Source organism: Pezoporus wallicus, unplaced genomic scaffold (genome assembly GCF_028554395.1).
Source record: "Pezoporus wallicus isolate ANWC-B61680 ecotype Strahan unplaced genomic scaffold, APGP_CSIRO_Pwel_v1 contig_5863, whole genome shotgun sequence".
NCBI lineage: Eukaryota > Metazoa > Chordata > Aves > Psittaciformes > Psittacidae > Pezoporus > Pezoporus wallicus.
The window spans coordinates 467,125-490,184 of NW_026635152.1; the positions used below are offsets into that span (position 1 = coordinate 467,125).

Genomic DNA, 23,060 nt, shown 5'->3' on the forward strand with positions numbered 1-23,060 from the left:
AGTGTGAGTGTGGAGAGTGTTTCCTACACCACCGACAGTCCAGGTATGCCCGGGGGAGGGTGTGAGTGTGAGAACCACAAAAACATACCCAGTCCTTTGCACTGGAGCGTCATTTGCATGAGGATGGCTCTTTCTTGTGGTCAGTGATAGAATAAAATCACAGTTCCCACCTTGAAGAGTGTCTGTCCTGGTAGGCAAACACGTCTCTACCTGGTAGGTACAGAAGAGCTTGACTGCCCTGGGTTTGCAGGCAGAGAAGAGAGTGGTTGCACCAGCTTTACAGGCAGAGGGGCTGAGACCTGAGCCAGGACAAGCCTGCCCAGAGGTCATCTGGGGAGGGAAGCACAGATCCAGCGCCCAGCTCTCTGCTTTAATGAGGGCCATAAACCCACACACAGAAGCTTCACTTTCACAGTGGGACACTGAAGCTACAGCAGGTTCTCTCCCAAAACACAAGGTGGTTTTTCTAAACGCCCAAAGTTTTTCTTTAACCCTCCTGGTGAGACGGCAATAAAGTCTTTACAACCCCGCTGGCACACCAGGAGCGTGCTTACTTCCCCTGCACCAGCAAGAAAGCCTGTCCCTGATTCAGGAACAAAGTGAAACGTTGACGCTGTCAAGGAGGGCATGAATCACACGCTGGGAGTGCACAAATCACACCCTGAGCTCTCACCCATCACTGAGCAGAGCACTCTGCTGCTGCCAGAGAGCTGAGCATCAGAACTGAATTACTGGCTCACCTTGCCCTGCTCACAGCTAACTGCCAGGGCATGCCCCATCACCACCACACACAAGGCAATACTTGCACCAGCTCAGCAGGGTGCAGAGGGAACCTGCCAGCACATCCCTCCTGAACGCTTCCTCTTGTAGCCCTGGCTGACACACCACACAGTCACAGAGAAAACTCCCACCTCAGCACAGCCTGGAGCATGTTTGCAACAGGAGAAGAAAGGGATTTTCCACTGAAGGCAGCCAGGGAGATTGCACAGAGAGAGATGGCAGGAGGAGGGCCAAGAGTAGTAGAAATGGGATGTGGGCTGCTCAAACCAGGTCACCAGTGCAAGAGATCGACACTGCTACCAGCCTTCAGACTCCCACCACCACTGCATCCTCTTTCCATACTCAGATCCCTCTGCATCACCATGATGGACAATACCCAGACCCTATGTCACATCCAAAGTCTGCTTCTCTCTGCCCAGCCCCTGCCCATTCAAAGGGGCTTTCCCAAACAGGAGGGCTCAAGAGACCCATTCCTGCCCACAGACATGACTGTCATTTGTGTGCAAGGGGCCTCCCAGCACAGCTGTCAAAGGAGAAGGTGGCCAAGGCTGAGTAAGTTACACCCAGACGCTGTTTAAAGCCCTGCAGACACAATACAGTCGGTGACAGACAGATGCTTTGGGAAAAGCATAGATGGGATCATCACAGTGGGGGATGTACTCTGTCCTGCCTTGCTGACAAGCTGCATCTTCAGCTGCCTTTCCTCTCTGTGCCTCGAGTTTCCATCCAGAGACCCTAAAACACACCTACCTCATAAATAGGTTTTGAACTTTAATTCACTGGCTTCTCTAAGTAGGGTGGAGGCTCTCTGATCACATGATTCTATGATCATAGAATAAGGCTCTTAAACATCACCTGAGGTGCAGTCAGTGCACACAAACATCTGGAAGTATAGCAAGGTCAGGAGGCCTTCAGACCACCTGGAAAAGGGGAGGTCAAAACTCATCTGGTGATGAACAGTTCAATGTAACAACAGAAAACCGTGAAAGGGGGTTGGAACTGGATGATCTTAGGGTCCTTTCCAAACCTAACTATTCCATGATCCTAGTTGGTTATAACAACAGAGCTTGGAGCTAGCCAACAAGGAAGGGAAAACTGCAACAGGTTGGCAGGACAAAACAAAAGAAGAGAGTACCTTGACAGAAAATTAGGTTTCCTGCTTCAAGTCCTACCACCTACTTCTGTGCACTCCTTCACCTAAGGTTTTTTACCAATGGTAAAGGTAATTTTTTAGGTTTTAAAGGTAATTAAGGGTTACACTCAAGACAGCCAACATGCAGGTACCACCTTCCTGCACTCAGCTATGAGTATTCACAGCATGGGACAAGCGACCTCATGCAGCAGTCTCAGGTGCTTCAGAGCCACAATTTAATAGTGCAGCATGACCCCTGCTTTATAGGTGGAAAAAAGCATGGCAGAAGAAGTAAGCATCTTTTATCTGGGATCTCAGGGAAAGCAGCAGCACAAAGTGGAGATACGAGGCATAAGAAAAGGATTCTCAGACCCTTTCTCAAGCAACCCCTTGCCTGATGCACCACTGATGTGTCATCCTGACCCTTGTGCTTCTCCTCCTTCCAACCCCACACCCCAGCAGTGCCCCGCGCTGGCACCCTAAAACCCCTGGGGAATTCCACCTCTGCCACCCCAGAGCTGGGACAGAAGAAAGGCAGACTGCCCCATCCTAGCCCCCCACAGCCTCCCCTGGTTGGGCCGTGTCCTGTCCTCCATCTTCCCCTATTTCCCATGCAGTAACATAAGCCTGAGCCCTAAAGTCACTGACGTGCCCCTGCTGCCCACCCCCTGCAAATCACTGCCCCCCAGGTCCCTGCCCCTCTTGCACCCCCTCCCTCAGAGAGCCCCCATGCATCCCCTCACCTCAAACCTGCACCCACAGCGAGCCCCGTCCCCACCCTCCACCCCGTCATCACCACCCCACAGCTCAGCTGCCCCTCTGCCCCACACCCGGCCTCCTCCCTGCGGCCAGTGCCCCACAACCCCCGTCCCTGCCCTCCCCTCACACCCCTAGCCCCACTGTCCCACACCCCCTGGACCCCACATACCCAACTGCCCGACAGCCCAGAGCCCCCAAATACCTCCACCTCCACCTCCAGTCCCGCACGTCCTGCCCCCACATACCGCCATCCCCACTGCCCCATAACTCCTTAACCTAGTCCCCCACACTCCTGGGCCCCACACATCTCTACCTCCACTGCCCCATAAGGCCCCCTCATGCCCCTGTCCCCGCTGACCCACACCCCATGTGGATGTGTCCCTCCCCCTCTCTCCACACCGGGCCCCGTCCCCCCTGCCCCTCCTTCCGGAGCCCAGGGCGTCCGGAGCCGCCGCTGCCGGCGCCGAGGCACCGAGGGGCTGCGAGCACTGCGGGGACGGCGCCTGCAGCCCTGCCCTGGGCTGGGCACCCAGTGCCGAGCACCCAGTGCCGAGCATCCAGTGCCGAGCACCCTGCTCCAGTGCCGAGCACCCAGTGCCGAGCACCCTGCTCCAGTGCCGAGCACCCAGTGCCGAGCACCCTGATCCAGTGCCGAGCACCCAGTGCCGAGCACCCTGCTCCAGTGCCGAGCACCCAGTGCTGAGCACCCTGCTCCAGTGCTGAACACCCTGCTTCAGTGCCGAGAACCCTGCTTCAGTGCCGAGCACCCTGCTCCAGTGCCGAGCACCCTGCTCCAGTGCTGAGCACCCAGTGCTGAACACCCTGCTTCAGTGCCGAGCACCCTGCTCCAGTGCCAAGCACCCAGTGCCGAGCACCCTGCTCCAGTGCCGAGCACCCTGCTCCAGTGCCGAGCATCCTGCTCCAGTGCCGAGCACCCTGCTTCAGTGCCGAGCACCCTGCTCCAGTCCCGAGCACCCTGCTCCAGTGCCCCGCACCCTGCTCCAGGGCCGAGCACCCTGCTCCAGTGCCGAGCACCCAGTGCCGAGCACCCTGCTCCAGTGCCGAGCACCCTGCTCCAGTGCCGAGCACCCTGCTCCAGTGCTGAGCACCCTGCTCTAGTGCCGAGCACCCAGTCCTGAGCACCCTGCCCCAGTGCTGAGCACCCTGCTCCAGTGCCGAGCACCCAGTGCCGAGCATCCAGTGCCGAGCACCCTGCTCCAGTGCCGAGCACCCAGTGCCGAGCACCCTGATCCAGTGCCGAGCACCCAGTGCCGAGCACCCTGCTCCAGTGCCGAGCACCCAGTGCCGAGCATCCAGTGCCGAGCACCCTGATCCAGTGCCGAGCACCCAGTGCCGAGCACCCTGCTCCAGTGCCGAGCACCCAGTGCCGAGCACCCTGCTCCAGTGCCGAGCACCCTGCTCCAGTGCTGAGCACCCTGCTCTAGTGCCGAGCACCCAGTCCTGAGCACCCTGCCCCAGTGCTGAGCACCCTGCTCCAGTGCCGAGCACCCAGTGCCAAGCATCCAGTGCCGAGCACCCTGCTCCAGTGCCGAGCACCCAGTGCTGAGCACCCTGCTCCAGTGCTGAACACCCTGCTTCAGTGCCGAGAACCCTGCTTCAGTGCCGAGCACCCTGCTTCAGTGCCGAGCACCCTGCTCCAGTGCCGAGCACCCTGCTCCAGTGCTGAGCACCCTGCTTCAGTGCCGAGCACCCTGCTTCAGTGCTGAGTACCCTGCTTCAGTGCCGAGCACCCTGCTCTAGTGCCGAGCACCCTGCTCCAGTGCTGAGCACCCAGTGCCGAACACCCTGCTTCAGTGCCGAGCACCCTGCTCCAGTGCCGAGCACCCAGTGCCGAGCACCCTGCTCCAGTGCCGAGCACCCTGCTCCAGTGCCGAGCATCCTGCTCCAGTGCCGAGCACCCTGCTCCAGTGCCGAGCATCCTGCTCCAGTGCCGAGCACCCTGCTTCAGTGCCGAGCACCCTGCTCCAGTCCCGAGCACCCTGCTCCAGTGCCGAGCACCCTGCTCCAGTGCCGAGCACCCAGTGCCGAGCACCCTGCTCCAGTGCCGAGCACCCTGCTCCAGTGCCGAGCACCCTGCTCCAGTGCTGAGCACCCTGCTCTAGTGCCGAGCACCCAGTCCTGAGCACCCTGATCCAGTGCCGAGCACCCAGTGCCGAGCACCCTGCTCCAGTGCCGAGCACCCAGTGCCGAGCATCCAGTGCCGAGCACCCTGCTCCAGTGCCGAGCACCCAGTGCCGAGCACCCTGATCCAGTGCCGAGCACCCAGTGCCGAGCACCCTGATCCAGTGCCGAGCACCCAGTGCCGAGCACCCTGCTCCAGTGCTGAACACCCTGCTTCAGTGCCGAGAACCCTGCTTCAGTGCCGAGCACCCTGCTCCAGTGCCGAGCACCCTGCTCCAGTGCTGAGCACCCAGTGCTGAACACCCTGCTTCAGTGCCGAGCACCCTGCTCCAGTGCCAAGCACCCAGTGCCGAGCACCCTGCTCCAGTGCCGAGCACCCTGCTTCAGTGCCGAGCACCCTGCTCCAGTCCCGAGCACCCTGCTCCAGTGCCAGGCACCCTGCTCCAGTGCCGAGCACCCTGCTCCAGTGCCGAGCACCCAGTGCCGAGCACCCTGCTCCAGTGCCGAGCACCCTGCTCCAGTGCCGAGCACCCTGCTCCAGTGCTGAGCACCCTGCTCTAGTGCCGAGCACCCAGTCCTGAGCACCCTGCCCCAGTGCTGAGCACCCTGCTCCAGTGCCGAGCACCCAGTGCCGAGCATCCAGTGCCGAGCACCCTGCTCCAGTGCCGAGCACCCAGTGCCGAGCACCCTGCTCCAGTGCCGAGCACCCAGTGCCGAGCACCCTGATCCAGTGCCGAGCACCCAGTGCCGAGCACCCTGCTCCAGTGCCGAGCACCCAGTGCTGAGCACCCTGCTCCAGTGCTGAACACCCTGCTTCAGTGCCGAGAACCCTGCTTCAGTGCCGAGCACCCTGCTTCAGTGCCGAGCACCCTGCTCTAGTGCCGAGCACCCAGTGCCAAGCACCCTGCCCCAGTGCTGAGCACCCTGTTCCAGTGCCGAGCACCCTGTTCCAGTGCCGAGCACCCAGTGCCGAGCATCCAGTGCCGAGCACCCTGATCCAGTCCCGAGCACCCTGCTCCAGTGCCAGGCACTCTGCTCCAGTGCCGAGCACCCTGCTCCAGTGCCGAGCACCCTGCTCCAGTGCCGAGCACCCAGTGCTGAGCACCCTGCTTCAGTGCCGAGCACCCTGCTCCAGTGCCGAGCACCCTGCTCCAGTGCCGAGCACCCAGTGCTGAGCACCCTGCTTCAGTGCCGAGCACCCTGCTCCAGTGCCGAGCACCCTGATCCAGTGCTGAGCACCCTGTTCCAGTGCCGAGCACCCAGTGCCGAGCACCCTGATCCAGTGCCGAGCACCCAGTGCCGAGCACCCTGATCCAGTGCCGAGCACCCAGTGCCGAGCACCCTGATCCAGTGCTGAGCACCCTGATCCAGTGCCGAGCACCCTGCTTCAGTGCCGAGCACCCAGTGCCGAGCACCCTGATCCAGTGCCGAGCACCCTGCTTCAGTGCCGAGCACCCAGTGCCGAGCACCCTGCTCCAGTGCCGAGCACCCAGTGCCGAGCACCCTGATCCAGTGCCGAGCACCCTGCTCCAGTGCCGAGCACCCAGTGCCGAGCACCCTGATCCAGTGCCGAGCACCCTGATCCAGTGCCGAGCACCCTGCTGAGCCAGTGCCGAGCACCCTGCCAGTGCAGAGCACCCTGCTCCAGTGCCGAGCACCCTGATCCAGTGCCGAGCACCCTGCTCCAGTGCCGAGCACCCAGTGCTGAGCACCCTGCTCCAGTGCCGAGCACCCAGTGCTGAGCACCCTGCTTCAGTGCCGAGCACCCTGCTCCAGTGCCGAGCACCCTGCTCCAGTGCTGAGCACCCTGCTCCAGTGCCGAGCACCCTGCTCCAGTGCCGAGCACCCTGCTCCAGTGCTGAGCACCCTGCTCCAGTGCTGAGCACCCTGCTTCCCTGCTTGGTTCCTTCCTTCCTACTGACTGACTGTGTGTCAGGGGAAAGCCCCGAGGCGCGGGGAGCTGCTGACACCGGCTCTGCCGGGCCCTGCCTCCTGTCGGCTGCTGGGGGACCATGGCCTCGCTCCAGGTCCCCGCCGGAGCTCGGGGCTCTCCTCCCCTTCCCGGTCTCGGCCCTTCTCTGCGTTGCACCCCGGGGCTGCTCCGCTGCCCGCCGGGGGGTGCAGCTTTCTCCTGTCGGTGCCGTTACTCGAGGTCTGGTCCGGAGCTAACCTCGGGCCTTAGCACGGGCTGGGCCACGGCCGCGGCTGGGCCGGCTCTGCTCCCGCTGCAGCTCGGGGCCGGCTCTGCTCCCGCTGCAGCTCGGGGCCGGCTCTGCTCCCGCTGCAGCTCGGGGCCGGCTCTGCTCCCGCTGCAGCTCGGGGCCGGCTCTGCTCCCGCTGCAGCTCGGGGCCGGCTCTGCTCCCGCAGCAGGCACTCCCCTGACACCTCCCCAGTGCAGATGCGGCCTTGCCGAACATGTGCCCCAGGACAGCAGGACAGCGGAGCCTGGGCAGAGCTGTGGGCCTGGGACTGCAATTCTGGTGTGGAGAGCAGCAGGGTTCGTGTGTGACCCTGCAAACACTCACACGGGTGATGTCACCCCATGGAGAGCTCCAGGTTCCCCACAGGAAGGGCAGCAGAGCCCCATGGGGTGGTTGGAGCAGCAGAGCTGCCCTTCACCAGTGCCTCCAGAAGCTCTCCCTGTGATCCTGCTGCACTTTATTCCTAGTCGGAGGCGCTGGAGCGCATCAACTGCTGACTTAGGTGAGCTCCAGCCCTCAGTTGGCTGCTCCGGGAGGATGAGACAGATCTGGGCACATCCAAACCTGGCAGCAGATCAAAGGCAGGAGCTGACACTGGTTCTGGCTGCTGCCTCCACGCCTGTCCTTGCCTGCAGCAGTCAGTGTACAGCTTTCTGCTGCATGGGAACTCGGCGCTTGGGAGCAAGGCAACGCTCTGGTGAGCTGCTTTGAGGAGGGATGAGGCAGCCCTGGAGCTGGAGAACAGTGATGACACCAGCAGGGATGTGGTCCCACATCTAGGGGCTGTGCATGGGGTGACGGCCCTTGTGACAAGGCACAGAGCCATGGAGGCAGATGGAGGTGGCCCCTTCTCCGTGCCTATGTGGTGTGGCACATACCTGCCCCAGCGGCTGGTCAGGGCAAGGCTGAGCTAATGAAGCTGTCTCCCATCAGTGCATTTCCACCCAGCACATTTCCTTCCCAGCAGAGAGCATCGTTTGACACACTCCCTGTTCTTGCTCTGCCTCTGGATCACATGGAGCAATGAGCAGCTTTGCCAGGGTCACCCTTCAAGGCTGCAGCAATTCATAGAATCCCAGAACCCCAGAGTGCTTTGTGCTGGAAGGGAGCTTAAAGCTCCTCCAGCTCCAACCCCTGCCACGGGCAGGGACCCCTTCCACTAGAGCAGCTTGCTCCAAGCCCCTGTGTCCAACCTGGCCTTGAACACTGCCAGGGATGGGGCAGCCACAGCTTCTCTGGGCACCCTGTGCCAGCGCCTCAGCACCCTCACAGGGAAGAGCTTCTGCCCCAGAGCTCATCTCAACCTCCCCTGTTCAGGCGTGAACCCCTTATGCTATCACTTCAGTCCTTGATAAAGAGTCCCTTCCTTTCCAGCATCCTTGTGAGCTTCTCATAAACCAAACACCCCCACGTCCTTCTCCTCAGGGCTGCTCCATTTTCTTTCCAGCCTGTATCTGGATTGCCCCAGCCCAGGGGCAGCATCTTGCTCTTGGCCTTGTTGAACTCCATGAGGTTTGTACAGTCCCACCTCTCCAGCCTTTCCAGGCCCCTCTGGATCCCATCCCTTCCCTCCAGTGTTTCGACCACACCACAAAGCTCGGAATCAGCCACAAGCTTGCTGAGGCGCTCGATCCCACTATGTTCCCACTATCCATGTCATCAAGACATGTTAAACAGCACTGGTCCCCGTACCAACCCCTGAGGAACACTTGTACCATGGCCCCATGTGCCTTGATCTAAGACCAAGCCCCAGCCTCCAGTGCAGCACATTGGGAAGGTCTCATTCCACCAGGAAGCCCGAGCAGGATGGAGTGACCCCATGTCCGTGTAGAGCGGCCAGGGTGGGACAGGGCCAGGCAGGGCCCCCAGGTCTGCATGGAGACCACGCCACTGCTCAGACCCATGCTGCTGCGGGGAGGAGGAGGAGAGGTGATGAATTTGACCTGCAGCGCCCACCACAACCATCACCACAAGGGCTGCAGCCACTGGGCCCTCCCTGTGCGTCAGCCAGGCTGTGTGGGACCGGAGCAGGGGCACACAGAGCTGCTTTGTCCTGTGGAAGCTGCCTCTCTCGCAGCCAGGCACAGTGACACATAGAAATATAACTGTAAATAAGAAACACAGGGGAGGGGAAGAGCTGGGGGAGCAAGTGCTGAAAGCCACATGGGTAGGGAAGAGATTGTAATCTCCCTAACGAACTGCAGTTCATCTGTGTGAGCAACTGTGAACCAGGTTTGATGCTCCCAGTGCCTCTTTTCAGAGGGGACCTTTATGTGACCAGGGGGTCTGTGTGCCCTGTACAATAAAGACCCCAAAGCTGCAGGTGAATGGGACTGTATTTAAACACAGGAGCTTGGAAAAACTAACCCCAGTGTTGGCATGGGTGGGTTTTTTCCATGCAGGGAGGTTTGCCAGCAGACTTGGCTTTTATTCTGAGGTTTTTGAGGAGCAAATGAGCTGGAGGAGCCAGGCCAGGCCGGCGTTACTGAAGAGAGCTGCCACATCCAGCAGCTGCTGGTTCCGATGGGCCCTGGGGGTCCTTGCTATTGCCTCGGGCTACATCCTGTCCCAAGACTCCTGAAACAGGGAGTCCTGCCGTGCAAGGGCACAGACCTAAACGTGCCCCAGAACACTGTCACCTTCCTATACAAGCACTTAATTAATCATGTAGAGGTGTTTTCCCCCCAAGACATTACCCCTGTGCCAGTCCTGCAGCCCAGTGTAGTTCATCATCTACAACCAGTTCACCAGTCTGTGTCCTTCCTGACCAAGCCCAAATCTACTGGTGGAGCCTCTTGCCGTGGCTGGTGTCTCATTCCTTTTAGTGGGCTCTTTTCTACAGTGGGAATCAAAGCCCCACAAGTGCCAAGGAGGGAGGTCTGGTGCCTGCAGGGCCACAGATGTGTGGGGAAGAAAGCCTGCAGGGCAGCAGCTCCAAAAGCTTTATTGCTTGTTGGTTTCTCCTAACACCTACGTGTCTCCAGGGACTAAGAACCACCTTCAGAGAATGCACATGGCAGTTACAGACACCACAGCCCTTCTGTGCGGTGGTCAGAAGGTACCTCTCAGCCTGCCAAGGCTTCCTGTTGCAGGGCCATGCACCCATGGGCACACTGGGCGATGCAGAAGGGTTGCTGGTGGAAACCCAAGGGGGAACTGCAGCTCTGGGCCACATTGTCCAGACCCACTGGTGGCTTTTTCTTTTAGGCATGGTGGAAACCAGAGTCTGGGGAGCTGAGTCCAAGTCCCACACGGGGGCAGCCCTGAGGAGATGGCTCTGCTGCCTTCTCCCCAGCATGGGACTGTGTGAGCCTCCAACACTGGGCTGAGCCTCCTGGCCTGTGGTGGCTGCAGCCCTTCCTGAAGAAAATGGGAGCATCTCTGCCTCCTGTGTAGTCATCTCTAGGCTCTGTGCTGGTCCCCACTTGTCTCCATCCAGAGATGGCTGTGTCGGCTGTTTCTGCTCAGCGAGATGTGCTGTGCCCTGCAGCTCCTCACTGGGCTCTGCCATCCTCCAGGCTAGTTGCAGGGCTCTGTGGCCATGGTGTCCACATCCGGAGATGGCAGCACACTGCTGTTCCCACCATTGCTCACGTTTTCCTTGCTGATGTCCTTTGTGGGGTCGCTGCCTTTATCCTCCACTTTCTGCTTGAGTTTGAGGGAGGAATCTTTCCGGGAGAGGAGGGGTTGGTAGCCAGTGAAGCCGCCTCCACTCACGTTTGTACGCTTGTCTGGACATGGAGAGAAAGAGGATTTGCTTTACCCAGGGTCCAAATTGACCTTTCAACTAAGGAAAAGGCTTGTGGGGTCTCTCCTTGCCCGAGGTGGTGGGGTGTCTCTGAAAGATGGGGCTTCTTCCAGCCCTGGATATCACCAGAGTGGGGAAGATGGGTGGGAGACAGGGCTCCTGCCCAAGCATGGCTGTGCTGAGGAGGGCAGGGTGGGTGTGATGGTCTGTGTCTTACCTCCCGGCCCAATGGGGTGCATCAGCCGGTTCATCTGGACGTTCCAGTGCTTGACGTTGGTGCTGGCCTGTCGCAGCTTCCGCTGGGCCGCCTGCGAGGGGATGGAGGAGAGGGATGAGCCAGCCCTGACAGACCCTGACCCAGGACCGTGGGCAGGAGTTTCCCTGACTAAGCCGGGATTGGAGGCTCCCTCTGGGATAGAGACCCAGCTCACCCTCCTCTAGGCCTTCTGCTCCCCCTCGAATCCTCCCCCCTCCACACACTCTCACTGTCAACATTCCTCTGGGACCCGCATTGTCTCCCTGGCTTGGGAAGCACTTTGTCCTCTCTCAGCCACTGAATCACCCCGTGCCTGCACACGGCACAGCTCAGAAAGCCCCGGGGCAATGCCAGCTTGGTCCCCAGAGCTGCTGAGTACCCCTCAGTGTGGAGGTGACTTGGGAAGTCCCCCAGGGCTCACAGCATGTAAGGGATGTGGCACCGATGTGATGCTCACCATGAAGTCTTGGTCCACCCGCTGCCTGTTCAGTCTCACTTCTTCCAGCTGCTTCTGTGCCTCTTCCAGACACTTGTTCTTGTTCTCCATCTCCTGCTTGAGGACTTGCTTCTCCCGCTGAGTTTTGATGATATATTCCTCTTGCTCCTCCTTCAGCTTCATCAGCTGCTTCAGCTTCTCCTCCTCCTCAGCCAGCAGCCTGTCAACAAAGAGGTGAGAAGTCCCTGTACCACTTCTTCCACCAGCTTCCCCCATTCTTGCATACTGGGAAGTCACCAGCACGCCCCAGTACCCCGGGGAGCATCGCATTGCCCAGGGGAGCATGTCCCCATGCTCAGCCCTTGAAGTGGGGCTGGTTGAGGAGGAGCAGAGATGCCCTGGTCCTACCTGGCCTGCGCGTATCTCACAGACTCCTCATCCTGCCGCGCTTTCACCTCCTGCTGCAGGGCCTCCTGCAGACGCTCCTGCATGTCCTCCAGCTCCAGGATGCGCTTGCGCTGCCGCTCTGCCTCTGCCTCCTTCAGCACCATCTCTGCCTGCATGGAGGCACGAGCCTGTGGCCAGAACAGGAGCCATCAGCACTGGCAGCTCCAGAGCCATCGCCACCATCCCCAAGACCCCTTTATCCTGACATCCCTGGGTGGATGGGGCAGACATCTCCTACACCAGAAAAGCCCATAGAGAGAGCTCTGAAGCAAAGCTGTCTCCCTGCTGAGGAGACACACTGCATCACGGTTGGACTTGATGATCTCCAAGGTCTTTTCCAACCTAGTTGATTCTATGAGTCTATGATTTGGAGCCAGTGCTGGCTGCAAGGGCAGAAATGGGCTCCTTGGCCCAGCACTAGTGCTCACCTCTCACCTGCCCCCAACTTTGTACATCCTGGGGCAGGTTGTCCTTACCTCCTGCTCCCCAGGTATCTCATACATGCAGGCACTGACCCCTCTGTCCCTCATCCCAGGTCATATCAGCCCCTGGGGGTCCTAGAGGTGATGGGTGGCAGCAGCACTGTTACAAGACCTGGACATGCTCCTAGAAGCACCTCCAAACCCCCTGCTGCCGTGGGAAGGGAAGGGGATGGAAGCACCCACCCCATGAGCACCGCAGCCCTGTGGCAGGACACCCCACGGGGATGCACTCGCCTGCTCAGCCTCCTGCAGCTGGATCTCCAGGGTCCTCTGCATCTCCTCGTGCTGCTGCCTCCGCCGCTGCTCCTCCTCCTGCAGGAGCATCTCCGCCTGCCGCTGGGCCTCCTTGAGCAGCTCCAGCTCCTGCAGCTTCCTCTCCTTCTCCTCCTGGAGCTGCTTGAGCCGCTGCGTCTCCTCCTCCTTGGCTGCCTTGCGCTGCTCCCTCTGCTCCCGCTGCTCCCGGCGCTTCTGCTTCAGGTCTTTGTGCAGGGATTTCTTGCCCTCAGCCTGCAGCCGGATGGCCGTCTGGATGGCTGGGGAGGGAAGGGGACGGTCAGTGGGGACATGGAGTGGGGCATGGGGAAGCTGGGGAGGGGGCACTAGGGGGGACATGGACCTAGTGTCCACTCCTGGCGCTGCCGGGTGTCGGAGGCACTCATCTCATAGGTGCGGGACGGGGTCTTCACACAGAACATGCACCTCTTCCCATCCCGGTCAGGCAGCACCTGCAGGGACAGGACACAGGATGGTGTTACCCCCCCGTACCCCACCGTATCCCCACTTTCTTCAGCCACAGCACTGGCTCTCCCATGCTCACAGATGTGAGATTGTGTATTCTGGGGTTCCCCTTCCTGTCCTGCTGTACCTCCACGCAGCAGTGCTTGTCCAGTGTGATGCTCCCCTTCTTCTCCTTCCGTTCCTCACTCATGTAGTAGGACAGGGCACTGGGCTTCAGAGTGAACCACCGCTCTGACCAGTTCCTCCTCAGCTGGCCCTTCTTCCAGAGGTAGCCCTGCGCCCAAGAGACACGGGCATCAAAACCAGTGTGGGAGCAAGACAGGGTTTGTACCCCAGTACGTGTGGGTTCCTTGCCTGTTTGAGCACATCCTCGATGACCTCCTGGTACACCTCCTCGATGGCCATGCTCACGGCCTCCTGCTCAATGCCGCGCAGGAACCGCCCCGAGTTCACCAGGTCCAGGAACTGCCAGACGGTGAGGCCGCCCTGCCCCTGCGGCTCCTGGCACAGGGAATCATCCAGCTCGCAGGAGCTCAGCTCCACGTTCATGGCTGTGCAGATCTTCTTCAGCAGGTACTCCACCTGTGGGGATGGGGAGCGCAGCGACAAGGAGCAGTGAGAGCTGTCCTACCCCACCGCATCACTCTGGAGAGCCCAAGACCCCATCTGTCTCCTGCCTGGAGATGCAGGACCCAGAGCCATCACCCCTTGGGATGGTTGATGGTCATGGCCAAGGCGTTCCAGGCAGGTTGACCTTTTTCAGGGCCAGGCTGGACAGAGCCTTGCGTGACGTGGTCTAGTGTGAGGTGTCCCTGCCCATGGCAGGGGGTTGGAACTGGATGATCTTAAGGTCCTTCCAACCCAAAGCAATCTGTGATTGGGTTAGAGCTTAACCACTGCTGGGAGGTTTTTCCTTTTAACCACAAGACTGAAATGGTTTTAGCTTGTTTGGTTGCAGAAGTAAAGTGCCTGAAGCAGAGGAGACCAACACTGCTGTCCCTGCAACCCAGCCTGCAAGGCTGGTGTCCCAGACCATGGTCCTGACCTCAGCACTGCTCTGTTTTCCAGCTGAGGTCATAAGAACACTGAGGGAAGGGAAGGACTCTACGAAGGAGATGAGCATTGCTTTGAAACTGTAAATACATTGCTTTAAAGAAGAGCTAAAGTGGTTGACACAATATTGGGAAGACTTAGTTCAGTTTGAGTTCAAGGATGCTGGAGAGGGACTCTGTCAGGGCCTGTAGGGACAGGCCAAGGGGAATGGCTTTAACCTGCCAGAGGGGAGACTGAGATGAGCTCTTAGGCAGAAGCTCTTCCCTGTGAGGGTGCTGAGGCGCTGGCACAGGGTGCCCAGAGAAGCTGTGGCTGCCCCATCCCTGGCAGTGTTCAAGGCCAGGTTGGACACAGGGGCTTGGAGCAAGCTGCTCTATGGAAGGGGTCCCTGCCAGTGGCAGGGGTTGGAGCTGGAGGAACTTTAAGGTCCCTTCAACCCAACCCATTCCATGGCTCTGTGATTCTGTGATATGTTTTGCTGCTAGCTCTTCTCTACCCACCACCCAGGGCCCAAGGAGGGTGGTGGCTGCAGAGCCAAGCAGAATGGTGGAGCACAGCAGACTCCCATCACCCCCTGCATTTTTTCCATCATCCAAGTAGGAGAAGGGCAAGAATTTAATATAATTTCTGGCTTTCCTCTTTTTATTTCCAGCTCAGCCCCGTGAGCACAAAGATGATTCAGTGTGTCATGGGCTGGGGAACAGGAAGCGCCTCTCCCGGGGGCAGGAAGTGCGGTCGCCCTCCCTCAGCTGCACAGTGCTGCTGCTCTTGTCTCCTTTTCCCCTTTTCTCTGGCTTTTCTGCTGAGCTCAGTTGGTTCATGGGGTAGAAGCTGATGGCAGCGGCTTGCCCAGCTCAGCTCCTCCTGCTGAGGCTTCTGAGCTTGTCCCCCTTCTCATGTGGGTTTCAGCTGACCTCCTCCTCCTCCAAATGCCGGGTGGGATTTGGAGATTTGGGTGGGATCTGGGGATTTGGGTGGCATTTGGAGGTTACTGCCAGATGCTTTGCTGCTCCTGGGTACCTCACTCTTAACCCTCTGGACGCTGGACAGGGTTTGGGTGGCTGGTGGCAGGGAGAGGGACAACCAGGTCTGCTCTGCCCCTGCCTTCCTGGTGGCCCAGGCTGTAAAGCCCCATCCAGCCTGACAGCAGCGTCATGGAGCAAGCACCCAGTGTGCCAGATTTGAAGGTTTTCTCATCATCTTCTCTTTCTCCTCATGAAAATCAGGAGTCCTCTTCTAGCACCATGCTCAGCTCAGCCCTTGGGTGGGATTTAAGGGCTTTAAGCATGGGACCAGGACAAGGAGGAGCTGAGCTGTGGATGCTCCTTGGGCTGGGGCTCTGAAAGCTGACACATTCACTTCACAGCAGGCGAAAGAGCTTGTTGTAGGCTTGGATGATGGAGGAACAACATGGACTACCCCATTGTCCAAGTCATCTGTGTGTGAGAGGCTTCACCCTTCTCCCTTCTCTTCAGGGAATCCTGGGCAAATGGGGGTGTCCATGGGCATAGCTGGGGGTGCACAGGGCAGACACCCCCCTCCTCCCACCGCTCCCCGGCTCGCTGTCACCCAGGAGCACCACAGCTTGCAGGATGTGGTGGGACATGCCAGGAAGCGATAGCGGGATGTGTCAAACCCAACCGGGGCTCTGCCAGCACGCACAGCCCGGGGAGGCTGGGGATGAGGAGGGGGAAGAGGAAGGTCCTACCTCGTCTGGCACCATGACGAGAGGGTATTTGTCTTCAGACAGAAAGTTGAAGAGACACCAGAGCTTGAAGGCATCTTGGTGGGACACGACGCTGTTCCCGTTCCGGTCAGGCTTGTAATTCTTCTTTGCTGTCAAGGTCCAGCAGAGCTCATCAAAGTTCTCTTTGACAAAAGCACCTTCCACCACCTGCAGGCAGGAGTCAGGGGTGAGCTGGTGCTGCAGGGCTGTGGAGGGGGCTTCTGGGGAGGAAACGGAGGAGGGAAGAAACCCTCACACCTGAGATCTCCTCTAGACCCACAACTGGAGTGTAAGAGGGCACTGCCCCATGATGCCAGACTACACATGCCTAGCACAGGCCCCTTACACAGGTAAGCAAGGTGTCGTGGCTGACAGAGAAGATGCTACAGGACTGCTGCAGCATGGCCCAGCTTTGGAGCACCAGCAGGAGCCTGGCTGCATCTGGCTGCTCCATCCCAGTGTGCTGCCAACACGAGGGCAAACCACAGCCTGTAGCAGGGCTGGAGAAATACCTTTAGGTGGCAGCAAGCTGAAAGCCCCTCTTACAAGGAAAACCCACTTCCCCTTCTCATGCTGCCTCGGATTTTATTAGCCATGGCAAAACCAGAAGAGGCTTTAAAGCTCATCTCCCAGAGAACTACCTGGGAAACTGGAAGGATTTCAAGCACTCTGTGGCAGGGAGATGGGGCTGGGCTGACCTTGTGCAGCTCTTTTCCCTGGGCAGAGGGCGCTGGGGAAGGCTTTGCCCTCATCCACTGCAGATCAGATCCCTGCAGCTGAGATCAGTGTCCCTGGACCAGGCTGGGCAGCTCCTGAGCAGTTCAGGGCAAGACAAAGACCAGCCCAGGGGACCAGCCCAGGGAAGCAGCAGGGAGGGAAGGGTTACTGCACGCAGCTCCAGCCCCCTCTTCTTTCTAGCCCGCAGTGGAAGAAAGCTGTCAGTCATTTTTCTTCTCCACCCAGGCACAAAGTCTCTCCTTCACCAAACAAAGGTGCCTTTGAGCCATGCGGGAAAGAAGGGAGAAAGCCCCTGCCCACCCCAACCTCTGCTCCTGCCCCGGCACCTCGTCCTCCGCCTTCTCCTCCCCTTTGCCGAACGAGGTCACACCTCAGATTTGAAGAGGGGTGGAGAGGAAAAAGGGGTTGATTTCTCTCTCTGAGCCCTATAGGAAGTGTGGGCAGAGATGCACCTCCATCCAGAGCCTCGACGGAAACGGCTGACTTCATCCTTGCCAAGGAGACGTTGAGTATGAAACACTTCTCACTTGGCTCGGCATTCACCTGAGCACTCCCAATGTCCTGTGTCCCTTTTCCAGACATCAACACGTGGGACCTCCAGGAGCAGAGGGGAGAGGAGCAGACCTGGTGGCAGCCAGCAGGTCACGGCGGGGTTGGCCAAGGGGCTCACCTTATCCAGGATGTACTTGTTGAGGTAGGGCATGTAACCCTGGCTGGACACCGGCCCGTCGTCATCGTCACGGAAATGCTCTTCCAGCGCCACGGGGTCGTGGGGGATGCACAGCACCGTGTACAGGTTGTGAGACAGCACCTGCCCGAGCAGTAGGGATGGGGAGAAGGTGAACAACCCCGGCACATCCCCACGGTGCCACAAACCACCCGGGGACCGTGGTTTGGGTTTGGCAGGGAGACAGCTTTACATTCCCAATGTAAACCTTACAGAATGAGTTAGAAACAGGCAAAAGCTGAGGATTTTTTCACGTTCATTTCTTGGCACATGGGGAAGGTTGTGTTGTTTGTTTTTCAAGGCTGTTACAAACGCTACAGAGCAAACAGGACGTGTTCTGATCTAGAAAAGATGATAAGCCACCCGGAGCCAAGCTGTTCGGCAGCTGCCCTTTCTGATTTCTCAATGACATAACTAGTGACAGCAGCCAGCCTGGCCCCGGCTGTTACGTGCCAGTGGGGCACAGAAAGACACAAAGATGAATCCCAGAATGCCAGACTGGTTTGGCTTGAAGGGACCTTAAATCTCATCCAGTTCCAACCCCTGCCACGGGCAGGGACACCTTGCATAGAGCAGCTTGCTCCAAGCCCCTTTGTCTAACCTGGCCTTGAACACTGCCAGGGATGGGGCAGCCACAGCTTCTCCCCCAAGGCAAAGCATGTTTTGAAGCTCCCCGATTTCCCATGTGCTGGAAAGCCCATGCTGGAGCCAGGCTGCCCAGGAACACCACCAGCATATCTAGCTTGTGATGCCAGGCAAGCGGCTGTCTCCTTGTCTTTACCTCCCAGCAAGCAGGAGATGGTAAATGAGCTTGCCAATGAGGGTTGGCAGGGATGGCTTGTAGGATCTGCAGGTGCAGCTTGCCAAGGGTTCAAGACCAGTGCCACGGGTTAGTGGTGGCCTTGGCAGTGCTGGGGAACAGTTGGACTTGATGAGCTTAAAGCTCTTTTCTAACCCATCGATTCCATGGCTCTAAGAGAGGGGCTGGGAGCTGGTGTGCAGCATCCCTGCTCCTCCTGAGCTGGAAGCTTCCTCGCTGCAGAAGAGGAGGCGCCAGAGGCCACGCGCTGCTGCAGCTGGAAAGGTTCTTGCCCAACCAGATTTTCTTTCTCTTCTTCACCCCCCTGGACTGATGCTATCAGCAGAGCTCCACCCTCATCTCAAACACTGAGCGGGCTGTAGCCCTGAGCGCTGCTGCTGCTATGGCTGAGCCTTTTGGAGTTCACTGCAGCCCCGGGGTCCATGCAGGGGTGGAAAGCACTGGGCATCCTCCAGGACAATGAACAAATCCATCAGGATGGATTGAAAGTTTGGAGATCGCATCCTGTTCTGCATTTGCAATGCTGGGCCTCATCCCCATCGCTCGCACTTCCTCTCACAGAACCCCAAAAAGCCCTGGGAGCTGTTGCATGTGCCCCTGGGTCACAGCCAGTACCCCAAGCCCCTCCATCCATCCCAGCATGCTGCGAACCTCACCCCCTCCGCTCCATCACCTACAGAATCCCTTTCTGATTCCTACAGAATCTGCCTCCCTGGGGCAGGGAGGAAAGCCCCAGCCAGGCTGATGGTGGGGACCCAGGGCTACCCAAACCCCACATAGGGAGGAGAGGTGGGAAACCACCCCGGCCCCCCTGCTGGGTTCTGAAATGGGGGCTAGGAGGGGAAAATAACAGCAGGGAGAAGGGAAGGGATGCTCTGAGAGCAGTTTGCTGGCACAGCCTTTCCATGCAGAGGGTGCACAGAGGTCTGCCTGACACCCCTGAGAATCCCAGACCCCTCTGACCACCAGCCCCAATACTGTTCTCCACCCTCTCCTATGCTCTCCATGCTCCCCATCACGTCCCATTCCCATCGCTCTGCACAGATTTGACACAGATGGAGAATGGCAGCACCATTCTTCACCCTCGTGGAAGGTGCTGGGGGTGATGCCAGGGCTTGGGGTGACATTTCAGGCTGGAACCTGGTTCCCTGTGCTAAGCACAAACCCCTGGCAGGCAGGAGCAGGGGGGATCAGAGCTGCTGCACCACACAGGGACTGTGGCTGCTGCCTCAGTTTCCCCAAGTGCAAACAGACCAGCCCTGCAGAGAAAACCAAAGCTTCCCCAGAGCTGGGGGTGCAGGGAGCCCTGTCCCAGGGGACCCCCAGCATGCCTTTCTCAGCAGCAAGGGTCCCTTGAGCTGCAGTGAGGACACAAGTGGGGCTGCTGCCTCAGCACCCTATCAGCTCAAGCTCAGCACTGGGACCATCAGCTCCAGACCTTGGGAAAGGCTTTTCCCCTCACCTGAATAGATGAGCTGCTCTCAGACCTGTTGCTGGCCAAACTGGGACCCACTGGCCTGTGTCAAGAGCCGTTTGTGCTCCCCGACAGGCAGCTCTTCATTTAAACCACTCCCCTGTCCCTCTGCTTCTTCCTCTCCTCTCCCAAGGGCTTTGCCTCAGAAGACCAAGCTCCTGGATGGAGCAAACCCCTCCTAATCCTCCACAACAGGGGCAGGAGCAGAATAGAGGTGCTGAGAAGCACCAGGACAATGCTCAGGCTGCCTCGAAGGACTCAGTGAGAGCAGCGTCCTGCATCCCACATCCCAGCTAGCATCCCTGGGGACCGGGTGTAGCTCCACCAGCTTGGCCAGGAGGATGTGAAGGCACAGAGAGAGAGGATAAACTCCCGTCCAAGAGCAGGGCTGGTGCGTGCCTGCACTGGGAACAGAGCTGCCTGACATTGCTTGCTGGGTAGCACTCAACCACAACTGTCTTTCCTTCCTGTGCAGACACACACCTACACATCTGCACACGCTTCCTCGCATGGGAGTGTCCATGCAAAGAACTCAACTGCTCAACCTATGGCTTTGAAATGCTGATAAATTGACTTGTGCTGGAGAGAGGCTGGAGTTGTTCAGTGCCCGGCTCCATTTGCTGCTCCTCCACCACCAAATCCCACCCCAGCTCCTGGGGCTGGGCTTGTTTCTGGAGGTGCAAATGCTCTGAACACCAGCACTTCTCCCACCCTTCTTCAAGACCCTTCTTGCAGCAACGCACCTGGGTGAGGGAACAGAGCAGAGCCTGGGAGGAGTTTGGAGGGGACATGGCCACTGTGGCTTTAACAAACCTGTGAGACCCTGGATTTCTTCTGCATGGAATGAAAAGAAACCCCAGTGCAGGCTTGTGCAGGCTGGAGCAAACCCAAGCCAGCATTTGGCAGTAACAGGGGATGCAAAGGAGCTCTCCCTGAACTCAAAAGGGAGTGGAAAGTTATCCAGAGTTGACCTTTGTCATAGAATCATAGAACCGTGGAGTCATAGAACCATAGAATCAATTGGGTTGGAAAAGCCCTTTAAGCTCATCCAGTCCAACCCTTACCCCAGCACTGCTGAGGCCACCCCTAACCCATGGCACTTGAGGCCTCGTCTCCACGCTGTGTGAACACTTGCAGGGACGGTGACTGCAGCCCTGCCCTGGGCAGCCTGTTCCAATGCCTGAGCACCCTCTGGGGCAGGAATTGTTCCTCAGCTCCATCTAAACCTCCCCTGCCACCCTCCCGTGCCGTTGCTGAAGGCGGATGGAAAACCAGCAAGGGGTGAATCTTCCTTCCCCTCTAAAACATCCCCCTGGGCAAAGCCACTGTGGAGACACCATCCCAGCCCCCCCAATCCCCTACAGGAGGGTCTGCAGCTCCCGTCGCCCCTGGCCAAGCTCCCTGAGAAACTGCTGTTCAAACTGGGGTCTCTGTGGCCTCAGCACTGTCGCTGGTGGTAAAGATCTCACAGACAAGTGCTGCACGTGTCTGGGGCCAGCAGCGCGCCTGGGCTGGGCTTAGCACCCAAAGCCTGGGCGCAGGGGATGCTGTGAGGGGAGCACAACAGCCCCTCTCTGGGATTAGCAAGGGGAAATAGGCTCTGGCCTGCTTTGGGATTTTCCCTAATTCCTTCAGCTATTTCTCCAGCTTTAAGTAGGTGACTGTGGCTCGCCCGGGCACATGGCTCTGGGGAGCAGCCGAAGGCTCTCAGCTGCAAAGCAGGAGGAACCCAGCTCCTACTGCTTCTCCTCCAGATCCCTGCAAACAAAACTCCTCATTTGGGGGCAAAACATGCCCTGCCCACCAAGCCCAGCACCTTCCCTACAGTCTGTCCTGGGGGAAGCCCTATGAAGTATGGGGAACAGACGAAAAGAGGTTTCTTTGAACATTTCATAACTCCTCTCACAGACAGGCAGCGGCTGCCAAGTCCTGACGCAACAGCTCCCCGTGTTTTGCATGTTTCTCACTCAGGTTTTTCCTCTGCATCGCAGCCCCAGCCACCATTTCCCACCCCAGCACCAGCCTAAGGACCACATGGGGACGTTTACTCAGGAGCAAAAAAAAAAAAATAAAAATAAAAATAAAAAGAGCAGTCCCATCATTTGTGAAGGGAAAAAGAACCTAAAAATCAGTAACCGTCATCGCAGCCAAGGTGCAGCCTGACAGTCACCCAGAGCCTGTCCTGGAGGCAGAGAAAAAGGTTGTTAAAGCCGTGACAGCTTTAAGAAGGGCTAAATGCAGGAGCCCCCTGAGGGGGTGCGGGACAGGGGAAAGCAGAGATTTCTTCAACACTGTTATTTCTGGCCAGAGCACTGAGGAGGTTCAGTTTAAAATCAGGCTGCCTCTACCTCCCAGCCCGACGGCTGAACAGGAAGCAGAAACACGGGTGCTCCAGCAAGCAAGAAAATATAAACCCAATCTGGGCTGTTAGTTGGCCATAAAAAGCATAAGAAACTGAAGACAGCTGAAAACAACTAAAAATTAGACTTCTCATTTTCACCTAGAAAATACATTTGAGCATTAACTCTCTTCCCCCCACCCCCCACTCCCCCTTTTTTTCATTAAGGGAGACAAGGCAGAGCAGCAAACGCCACCAAACCCAGCGTGGAGCTAACAGGAAGGTCTTACCAATCTTAATATTTCACACTCCCTCCATGGAACCCCAGGGCGATGCACAGCATCCCTGGACCTGCTCTACTCCTCACAGCCCACCCGCCGGAGCCCTCCGAGAGCTCACCTTGAGCTGGGATTTGGAGACCTTGCCGCTCTTCTCCACGTCCAGGGCGGTGAACGCGTACCAGATGGACTTGAGGAGCTCTGCTCGCAGGTCCATGGCTACGGGCGGCGGTGGCAGAGACGGCTCTGCCGAGGCCGAGGATCCGGTTCCAGGAAACCGCCTGCCCCGACAGCCCCGGGCGCTGGGGGACGCACGCAGCAGCAGCGCCATCTGCTTGGGTGCACCCCGGAGGAGCCCACGGGCCCCATCGCTGCCGCCTGACCCTCCCCAAGGCAGCCCCACGGCCCCCCGGCCTGCAGGTCTTTGCCCCAGAACCCCCATGCACACAGAAGCACAATCCGGGGCTCAGGGAACACAACCACCACAGGGATTCGGAAGCCCTTCGCTAGCTCAGCCTGGAGATCAAAAGCTTTCTCAGCATTCGTGTTCTGCAGAGAGGAATTCCCTTCCTGGCTCAAAGAGCAGCTTACTCTTCTGGGATTTAAATGAAGAGTTTCCCCTCGCATCAGGACAAGGAGTCTTTTGGAAAGGTTCCAGCTCTGCTTGTTTTGGGATCAGCTGCACCAAGGAAGGGGAGCGGAGACGGAGCCCGCAGCAGCCTTCCCAGGTTATGCCTGTTCCATACCTGCAGAACCTCACCCTCTGCAAAGACCTTGGGTACAT

General features: G+C 58.6%; 1 protein-coding gene across 1 annotated transcript; it reads right to left on the minus strand.

Moving 5' to 3' along the window:
* Positions 1-9,333: 9,333 nt before the first annotated feature.
* DEF6 (DEF6 guanine nucleotide exchange factor) lies at positions 9,334-22,644 on the minus strand. Its single transcript, XM_057405152.1, has 11 exons — positions 22,398-22,644; positions 17,310-17,450; positions 15,884-16,069; positions 13,477-13,704; positions 13,250-13,396; positions 13,001-13,109; positions 12,619-12,917; positions 11,864-12,030; positions 11,477-11,675; positions 10,981-11,071; positions 9,334-10,746 (listed from the first exon to the last, which is right to left on the minus strand). Exons 1-11 carry the CDS (start codon positions 22,605-22,607, stop codon positions 10,535-10,537), a joined length of 1,989 nt encoding a protein of 662 aa, XP_057261135.1. The 5' UTR covers positions 22,608-22,644; the 3' UTR covers positions 9,334-10,534.
* Positions 22,645-23,060: the final 416 nt, after the last annotated feature.